Below are 10,264 nucleotides of genomic sequence, written 5' to 3' on the forward strand. Positions count from 1 at the left end.
AGAGAGAGAGAGAGTTACTTAGTTAGACTCTTAAAGAATAAAGAGAGAGAGACTCATTCATTAATTTCATTTCACAGTTTTCATTTCAGTGAGATAAAGAGAGAGAGACTGAGAGAGAGTCAGAGAGAAAAAGAGAGAGAAATACCTTGAGAGAGGGAGCACCGAGCACCGGAGCAGAGCGATCTGCGATTTGCAATGAGGGGCGAGCGACGAGCGACAACGATGAGGCGCGAGTGACAACGACGACGAGCGAGTTACGGCGACGACGAGCGAGCTGCAAGCAACGTGACCGTGGGTTTGGTTTGCTCTATATTGGGTTTGGTTTTGGTTTGCTCTATATAAGGGTTTTTTTTTTTTTTTGATAAACACCTCTATATTGAAGTTTGTTTTGCTTTTGCTTTGTATAGACTGTATTGGGGTTTGGTTTTCTCTACCAACGACATGACTACGGGTTTGATTTCTGATTCTCTATATTGATTTTTTTTTTTTTTTTGAGAATTCGTGGGTTTGCTACCTCTGTAATCTGTTGGGCTCGCCGTGGGCTTGGCTCTGTTACAATTTTTTTTTTTTTTTTCAAGGTCAGGGTGTTCCTGGGAACACCCTGAGCTGTACGTGGTGTCGCCAAAACTAAAAATATCACTTTGGTCCTATATTTTGGTAGTAGTATCCTTACCATTAACTCACTAGTGGAACAAAAATTGGCTGCATGTTGAACATAACAAAATAAAAAATAAAATCTAACAAAAAGCTGAGCATGTACGAAGACATTCATGTTTCCTAATTTAGTATCAAATTATATGTATATATACTTGTTCAAGACAAGAGTTTCAAGTACACGTAGCAACGGGCTAAAACTTATTCCATTCTTATTTTGGCTACAACCTTATGGACTACTTCTTAGTATTACGTGTATTTGATGCATTACTTAATAAAAAAAATCGTATGTAATTAATCGTTTATTTATTTTTTTTGGTATTTAAAGTAAACTCAGTTAATTTTTAAAGTACATATAATGAGTAATGAAATTGTCGTATAATTTGAATGATTACATAAAGCCACATAATATAAACACACTTTAGGTGACACAATTTTTATTATTTAAAAAAAAAACAATTACAATGTATTTTTATTAGTTGTATATGATTTGGAGACATGGTTTTGTTTGGAGTTTATGTATCTACTGAATCTGTGTCAATCTCTAAAAACTCTTAAATGCAGGAATGCCAGAGCTCTTGAAGAAGCAAAGACAGATTTAATCCCACAAAACTCTTTGCTGCCATACCATAATTTACAGAAGTATCGAATGGTCACCGGAGCCTGGTGGTGCTCGTTAAAATGCACTAGAACAGATATGAGAGATTAGGGAGTTGCTTTTGTAGCAGAATCAAGGAGTAGGGGAAGGCGGTTTTGCAAAGTCGTTCAGTAAGGAGATACAATTGCTCAGGTGTCACACTCTAAGTCATTTTCTGCTTAGCAACAAATCAACAATAAGATTAGTGACATGCATAAAAAGAAAAACAAGTTTTTTTTTTCTTGATTTTAGATAAAACTCTACTTTAGTCTAATCTAAGTGACATGCATAAAAAGAAAAACAAGTTTTTTTTTTCTTGATTTTAGATAAAACTCTACTTTAGTCTAATCTAAGTGTTTGTATATAGAGTTTTCTCTTAAAGATTAAACTCCAGCCCTTTACACAACACCCGCCACCCCCCCCCCCCCCCCCCCCCCCCCCCCCCCCAACCCAAAAAGAGCTTGTACTTGTAAAATAATCATCACATCGTAGAAAGTGTTGGTGGAAAGACAGTTAAAGTAGCAAGTAACGACCTGGTGCTAGATATTAGAATGCTCAATGCTCGGGTACAAACTTCTTTTTAATAATTTTCGGGTTCACGGCTATATGAACCTAGGCATCTAGAAACCTTAGCTTCTTCTTACGTGAATATTTTTTGGCCTTACATCTCAAAACTTCTTAGTTCTATTGATGTCAAAAAAACTGTGGGAGAATAAAAATTAATTCACTTTAATAACTTTGTTGGTTCCCCCACAATAATTTGATAATGCCTACACACACACGCTGGCTATATCCATAAATTATATTGAATCATGCATGTAAAGCACCAATAGTCCAATATGAAAATGGGATTACAGATAATCAAAGGATGAGAGCTGTCTGTTAGACCAATCAGAATTAGCCCCCTAAAACTTAGCCACATCAATACACCAAAAACGTTCAAATTCAACCCCCCCGATTTCTTTATTGCTCCTCTATCATATGAAGTTTACCAAAAAGACTTCCATTCTTCAGGTCGCCTACCCATTCCTGCAACACAAACCAAAAGTCTATTTACTACACATTTTCAACATTTTTGGCTCAAAATGAAAGCTAAAATTCAGAAAAAAAAAAAAAAAAAAAAAAAAAAAAAAAAAAAAAAAAAAAAAAAAAAAAAAAAAAAAAACAAAAAACAAGGGCCGAAAGACAGAGTTTAGCTCCAAACCATAATGGAGCTATTTCCTCTAACCCATTACATGTTAATTTATAAAACTATCTCTGGGTATATTTAGATAAGGCATTTGACTCATTAAATGGTATCTTCAATCGCCACATAGTAGATTAGAGGAAGATAGCTAAACTTTTTCCAATAAAAAACTGCAGTATAAGAACACAATTCTAGGGTTTAGAATAAAATTGGGGAGTGTTTACTTACATCTATGCTTAGGCAGAAAGTCTTGCTTTAAGTTCTGTTGCAACAGCATCAATGAACTCTTCAGTACTCAGATACTGCTCCCTAGTAACCCTGCACCACGCATGAGGTATGTCACAAACATGAAAAATCTTAGCAATGTTGAATAGAACATCTACCCAACTCTACACACACTTACTTGGATCCATGGATAAGAAGCGCAAGATCCTTGGTCATCTTCCCAGATTCCACGGTTCCAACACAAGCTGCTTCTAGTTTCTCAGTGAAATCCAATAGCCTAGCATTGTCATCCAGCTTTGCCCTTTCAACCAAAACATAGTTAGATACTCATACAATATCTGTTTTCTAAATAAATGATACATTTTCATTCAATTTTTCCCCCAAAAACTCAAAAAATACATGACAAAATAAGTATCTAGTGCAGAGCCCAACTGTGCCAATCAAGAAAACTCTATCATATACCTGTGTGACAGCCCTCGGGACCAAGCAAAGATTGAGGCTATGCTGTTCGTGCTGGTTTCACCTCCTTTCTGATGAACCCTATAATGCCGTGTAACAGTACCATGTGCGGCTTCTGCTTCTATGGTCTTTCCATCTGGACAAACCTGAAAGTAATCCATAACAGTATTAAGTCAAAATACCTACATAAAGGAACAAAAATGGAGTAAAGATGCTAGTGTATCATTTCATTTTTGCAACTATCCCTGCTCTATTGTATTTCTACATTCTATATATTTGTCTTCACTCCAATCTGTAAGCCCCCCTCCCAATTTCATCCCACATTATCCATAACTCATGTATCCTCACCCAAACTCTTACTCTATAAATACAAAAAACACCTTGAGAGCAAGAATAACCATAGTATGTATGACAGAATTTGGCTATCCAATCATATATACTCTACAAAGCTGTAATCCATAATAAATCAGTTTGACACTCCTATATAAAATAAATATTGGTGAACACAATAATGTCTGAGGCAGTTTAGTCTTATCTCACCGCCAAAAATGTTGAAGTTGCAAACATTTTATCAAATGAAGAGCTCATTGGTTCTGCATATGTGCAAGGTATGATGGTATACCGAGTAAACAATGTAGATGGTATTACAGCTATATTTACAAGATAATTGTGGCTAGAAAATGAGGGGAAAAACATACAATTTGGTAAATCTAGGATTTAAAGCAAATCAATAACAGGCTTGAGTAGCAAATAGAGTCTACAGAGGAGCAGAGGGAGATGTATAACAAAGCTAGCACAAGAGAACCACGATGCCAACCATAATTTTATTACATAAAATTAGTTATAATAGAAACTATTAAACACAAAACGCACCAGTACTGATGTCATCAATCCAAGAGATCCAAAACCTGTAACCATGCATTAGAAGATTGTGATTAAAACAATGCAGATACAACATTCAAGATTGTAATACTAATACAGTAAAAACATGTCTTAGGACCCAGAGCAGAATACAGTCTTTACTCTGAATCCTTAAAGTTGGTAGTGGCTTGTTACACAAACCTTGAGCTAAGAAATCACTCTGAACATCACCATCATAGTTCTTGCATGCCCAGACATAACCTCCTTCACTCTTGACAGCATAAGCAACCATATCATCGATAAGACGGTGTTCATACCTTCCAATTCAATCAAATTAGTAATCAAATAAACAAAAGTATAACCTGCATACAGAATCTTAAAAAAAAAGAAAAAAAAAAAAAAGAGAACACTCACCATATACCGGCAGCTTCATACTTTGATTTCCAGTTTGCCTCGTAGACTTCTTGAAATATGTCCTTGAATCTTCATTGAATGATTGTATATGACCAGACATATATTGAAGGAACAAGATGACAAGAAGGGGTTTAACAAAATTATGAAAAGATCAAATTGTAAAAGAACAGGATCAAATTTCTTTAATAAGAAAGTGACAATAATATTTAAATAAAAAGGAAACAGCGCTGCCTACCTTCCATCATACTTCTTAAGAATAGTATTCTTTGTGCTTAGATACAGTGGCCACTTTTTCTGATAGGCAGTGTTCATGGAAGCCTCAGCAAAAGCACGGATGGACTGAATTCCCATGTCAAATATAAAGAGAAAGAATTAGTAACCTCAAGAAATCAAGATATTGGCTTTGACTGTACCACCAAGGAGTTCCCAGAATCAAACCTCATCAGTGTTATACATTGCTATTGCCACTCCTCCAGCACCTGTAAAGTTGTAAACCTCTAACTCTGTCTTCTCATCTTTTCCTTCTGGTACTGCAAGTATTTTTTGTATAATTTAAATATAAATATCAAAATAGGAGAAGAGAAAAAAAATGAAACAAAATAAAAATATATATATATATTTGCATCCAATTGTGCAGCAAATCATAAATATAAATAATTTGACTTCTCAAAAAACCTCAAGCAAAGTAAATGGTTTACCAAACACCAGTTTCAGTTTCCCAGCTCCCTTAATTACAGTATCAGTTGCGCGATATTGATCACCAAAAGCATGCCTTCCAATGCATATAGGCTTGGTCCAGCCTGACAACAGCCACAATCATTAGAATCCGACACATCACCAAAAGAATGTAAATGCAATATCATCATTCGTACCTGGGACAAGGCGAGGAACGTTTTTGCAAATAATTGGTTCTCTGAAGACAGTACCTGTAAAAAAATCCAACCACAACAGCCCATCATTAAAAAATAGGCAAAAAATTGCAACCAAGATGTATTATAACCATAAATGCGTATTCACTGACCATTCAGAATATTCCTAATTGTCCCATTTGGACTCTTCCACATCTGCTTCAAGCCAAACTCCTTCACACGAGCTTCATCTGTCAACCACCCAGCAAAATCATGAAACTATTGTTCATGTTTAGTGTATCCATTCATAATAGAGTGACTTAATTTTGTTTATGTCCAGTATGGAACAAAAAATAACTACGATAGTAAGGATCAATACAGTTCATATTTTTAACAAGTAAAATGAATTATCCAAATTCAACCATTAGTACCTGGAGTAATAGTTGCACACTTGATTGCTACATTGTACCTATAAGGTAATACAGGTTTATCAATGTACAAAAAAAATAAAGGCTTCCAATTAAAAAGCAAGTCTATGGTGCCATAGAGAACACATAAGTCATGTTTCATAACTAGGTCATAACATGGTTGGATATATATATCATGATTACCGCAAAACCTAAATAAAATCACGTGGTATAAGTACATGCCATAATAACAAATGAGTACTGGTACTTTTAAAAACCACAAAAAGCAATATTTTCTTTCTGATTATTAAGGGCTGAATATTATTCACTAGAAGCTTCGAAAAAAGAGGAAAAAAAATTAAAATTCATGCAGAAGTTTTCTGATCATTAAGCGCTGAATATTATTCGCTACAAGCTTTGAAAAGAGAGAAATAAATGAATAAATTTTAATTTTCATGCAGAAGTTGATTCATTGTAGCTGCATTAACTGCTAATATAAAACTTATGTTCATTTAATTAAAAAAAAAAAGAAAAAAAAAGAGAAAGACATCCTTTTTTGGAAAAAAAAATTAACACATACTTAAGAGTAGCTTCTGCACTTTCAATTGTAACTTTATCATCAGTGGCATCACGATAAGGAAGGCCAAGGTCAAAGTACTTAATGTCCAAGTCCACAAATGGGAAAATAAGCTGCAGACACAACAAAGAAATGACACATATAAGCATCAAGAATATAACCAGAAAAATGTGTATTTGACGCATAATGTAGATGAGCCAAAAATAATACTAAATCACCTTATCCTTTATTGATTTCCAGAAAACTCTGGTCATTTCATCTCCTGCGTTATAGAATCAAAGATGCATAGCATGAGAAACACAATAAGAGAAATATGCTCAATTGCATAAATAAATTTTTTATGCATTGAAAATTGAAAAATATAATGCGAAGTCTAGTCAAGTTTATAGTGTCCCAATGCTTTGTGGCTACACCCTCACGAAGGCATTTCTTCTTCCAACAATGAGCTTATATATATATATATATATATATATAAGCTCAAGTTACACCTTTAAGTTTAGTATTTTGAAAATCCCACATTTGGATTACATATTTTCTATTTTCTTAACACACATGCCAAATTTCACACGGGAATTGGATGTTATTTATTTACTATGCAATCCATAAAATTATTTTTTATGCATAATTTCATAATACAAAAACTTAGAATTTAAATATTTATAGATGAGATGGTTAGCGATCTCAGATTTAGTCGTGTAATGTTACTTAAAGTTACCCAAAGTGTAACTTATATATATATATAATTTAAACATTTTTTACAGCTTAATCTCCCCAATGATTTAAAACATTAATTAAAAATGGCCCATATGCTCAAAGACTGTTTTTCCTCTGTAGAATCACTTGCTAGTATCTTAACCTGGTTATATAAGTTTCAGATGATCTATTAGAGGTACAAATACAACACCATATTTTTATCTCAAAGAAAGATAAAATTTAGATAAAGTAATTAGAAAAAGTTGTGGATCGGAATATTCGTGAACAACTTTTTGACGATCAGTAACAAGGAATGACTACCAGTACATACAGATCTTGTCTACAACAAAAAATAATAATAATAATAATAATTAAAAATATATATCTATATAGATCGGCCTTATGTAAATAGCAGGAAAGTTGTGTTGGATTTAAATTAATAATTTAATTAATTCCATTTGCAAAAGAAAAAAAAAAACATTACGTAGATATTATTATTATTATTAACAAGGTAATGGTGTAGTTTATACTTTAGTGTGTATTGATTATTACATATTAATCAACAACAACAAAAAAAATTAGAACAAACAGATCTGCGAGTCGAAAGAGAGAGTGAGAGAAATGAGATCTGACCGTCCATCTCAACGATGGGGTTGGCCACCTTGATCTTCTCGAACGCCATTTTTTTGAAGAGAGAACGACAGTGAGTGAGAGAGACAAAGAGGGGTTGGTGGCGTGCGATAATGGTAGAAGGCAAGATGAGCAGATGCTGAGGACTCTTTTTATATTGATGAATCGTCAATCGCTGTTTTGCTGTGCATTGTCATTTCTGATTAGACAAGTATATACTATTTGCCTATCAACCCAAAAAAAAAAAAGTATTTATTATTTTACTTTTTTACCCATCTATTCCTTCTTTATTACTCATTGCCATTCTATTCTCCATCTAATTATGTATGCTTTTTTTCTTCCTTCCAAATAATACTAGGCTATTTTGTTTCCTATCATTTATGAGTGTTTTCATTTTAGGTCATATTTTTGTGAGAGGTGATATATTCACAAAATTTTCATAACATTTTCACAACAAATCACATATGACAAGTAATTATTGGTTTTAATTTGAATCCACAACTTAAAATTACTTTTTTACATATCCATAATAACCAAGAACAATCTGCCACTTAGGATTTGTTGTGAAAAAATTGTGGACATAACATTTCTCTATTTTTGTAAGTTTTGTTTTTGTCCTTCCATTTTTTAACCTTTTTTTTTTTTTTTTTAATTTTTAGAAACAAACATGCACACATAAGAAAGAGGGAATAAGATAAGACTAACTTAAGGCTGACATGACACACCTAAAAATGACATGTCTAGCAAAATAATTTAATTGGTATTAAAAAAAAAAAAAACCCACATCGGCATATTAAGGATAAAAAATCCATGTTAAAGAAAATAAACCAAACAAAAAATATATACTCATTCCTTAATTAATTAAATAAAAAATACTCAACTTTCCATTTCTTTTATTTTCTTTCACTTTTTTAGCAACCAAACACAAAAAAACACACACTCAGTCAACCCAACTAAACATCATATTCGCTAAGAGAGAGAGGGAGAAACACAAAGAATTTATCAATATAAAGAGAGAATGCAAGAATATTTCAATGAATCTTGTTTACATGCATTGAGTCATTAACCTAATGACACTCTTGTGTCTTACCCAAACCAATGGTACCGCCATCGGGAAAATTGCCACAACCTCACACTATTGACATGATGTGGTATCTCATGTACCAACTACATGTAGCACCCTTGTTCACATTGTATGGATCATAGAGGTCGATAGATTCCGCACAATATGAGAGAGGTGTTGCACGTAACTGATACATAAGATTAGAGCAAATCCTATGGCAATTAGAGACTCCAAAACTGCACCAAGACCAAAACTCATTCAAGAAAGAAAGCACCTTTTCCTCTTCCCTAATATCCATCCAATTACTTCCATTAGATTAGGTTATCAGGTAGGTTCATCCATTTGTACATCAATCTTGTTGGTCCTACCTCCCTTTCATTTCTTTTCATTCTTCGTCACTTCAAATTTGTTTTCTCTTTTTTTATTTTTCATTGTCACTTGCTTCTTTTTCTTTTTCTTTTTTTTTTCTTATTGTCCATGTCTTTCAATATTATCACAATCTTTTAAAAAAACATTTTCTTATATATATTTATTTGTGTGTGTTTCGGATTTGGACATTTGGAATAGAAAAAAAAAATTATTTAGAAGATTTTAAATAAGAAATGATAGCATTAAATGGAGATTATGCTTCGTAGAAGGTTTTATGAGTTTATAATTCACAATTGGTTATCTTATGTATTGAATTTTGATTTCGTTGCTGTACTTCTAAGTAGAGAAACCACACTCATTCACAATGAATTTTGATTTCATTGTGTTCTTATGCATTGAAGTATAATGGTGTACTTGGCTTTTCATGCTTATCTCTACAATATTTTGTTACTATTTTTTTAAAAAAATTTCATTGTGGGAGGTTAAAAACTTAACAGGTTAAAATCTAGTTTGGTTGCCAAGCAAGTGAAAGAAAAGAAAATATTGTAGATTGAGTTTTTTTTTTTTATTCATTTAATTTTACTTTTTAAGATTTAGAAATGAAAATTTTGTTGTTCTATTTTTTTTTTTCATTAACATGCTAATGAGATTTTTTTAATGCCAATTAAATATTATTTTAATTATTTTGTTAGGACACATTTGGTATACTTAATGCAGATTACAACATGAATGGTAATCTTTATTAATATGAATAAAATGTGTTGTAATAGAATAACGAAACTTATTCATATGTTTGGTTGTAAGTTTTAAGATTATAATAAAACTTAAGATATATTCCTATAAAAAAAATAAAAATAAAAATAAACTTAAGATGTAGTTTTTAAATTTGAGAGAGATTAGTTATTTTTGACGATTTTTTATTTTTATAATTGTCATGTGCATATTGTAAGGTCTCAATTTGGAGCCCAGGCCCAACAGGTATGGGGTTCTGGTTCAAGGAGCCCAGAAACAATGAATTTGTAGAGAGTGGGCTATAGAACTAGGCCTTAACGAAGTATATTCTAACTAAAGATAAAAAATTCCCTTCACATCAATAGATTTTTGGTCCGAGAAGACGCATGGAATGAATGCGGGTCACTGTTCACAGACTATGGTTCTTGCATCGTTCTTCTGTTCTCCCTTTCTTTTTTCTCCGTCCCCCTCTTTATGGGGACTCTCCTTTCTTATATAATCTTCTTGAA

General features: G+C 32.8%; 1 protein-coding gene across 1 annotated transcript; it reads right to left on the reverse strand.

The window, feature by feature from the left end:
- Positions 1-2,062: 2,062 nt before the first annotated feature.
- LOC115976027 (isocitrate dehydrogenase [NADP]) lies at positions 2,063-7,782 on the reverse strand. Its single transcript, XM_031097100.1, has 16 exons — positions 7,595-7,782; positions 6,487-6,530; positions 6,272-6,381; positions 5,716-5,753; positions 5,458-5,535; positions 5,309-5,362; positions 5,135-5,236; positions 4,875-4,966; positions 4,672-4,775; positions 4,437-4,505; positions 4,224-4,339; positions 4,035-4,069; positions 3,165-3,307; positions 2,881-3,003; positions 2,706-2,795; positions 2,063-2,320 (listed from the first exon to the last, which is right to left on the reverse strand). The coding sequence occupies exons 1-15, from the start codon at positions 7,641-7,643 to the stop codon at positions 2,714-2,716; spliced, it is 1,239 nt and encodes a 412-aa protein (XP_030952960.1). The 5' UTR covers positions 7,644-7,782; the 3' UTR covers positions 2,063-2,320; positions 2,706-2,713.
- Between the last annotated feature and the right edge of the window lie 2,482 nt (positions 7,783-10,264).

Source organism: Quercus lobata, chromosome 2, assembly GCF_001633185.2.
Source record: "Quercus lobata isolate SW786 chromosome 2, ValleyOak3.0 Primary Assembly, whole genome shotgun sequence".
Lineage (NCBI taxonomy): Eukaryota > Viridiplantae > Streptophyta > Magnoliopsida > Fagales > Fagaceae > Quercus > Quercus lobata.

Coding starts and splice junctions, on each gene's coding strand:
- LOC115976027 (XM_031097100.1), bottom strand. CDS start 7,643: ATGGCGTTCGAGAAGATCAAGGTGGCCAACCCCATCGTTGAGATGGAC. Junction 5,536..5,715: donor GTGTGCAACTATTACTCCAG/GTACTAATGGTT, acceptor GGTGGTTGACAG/ATGAAGCTCGTGTGAAGGAG. Junction 4,070..4,223: donor GAGTGATTTCTTAGCTCAAG/GTTTGTGTAACA, acceptor GCATGGTTACAG/GTTTTGGATCTCTTGGATTG.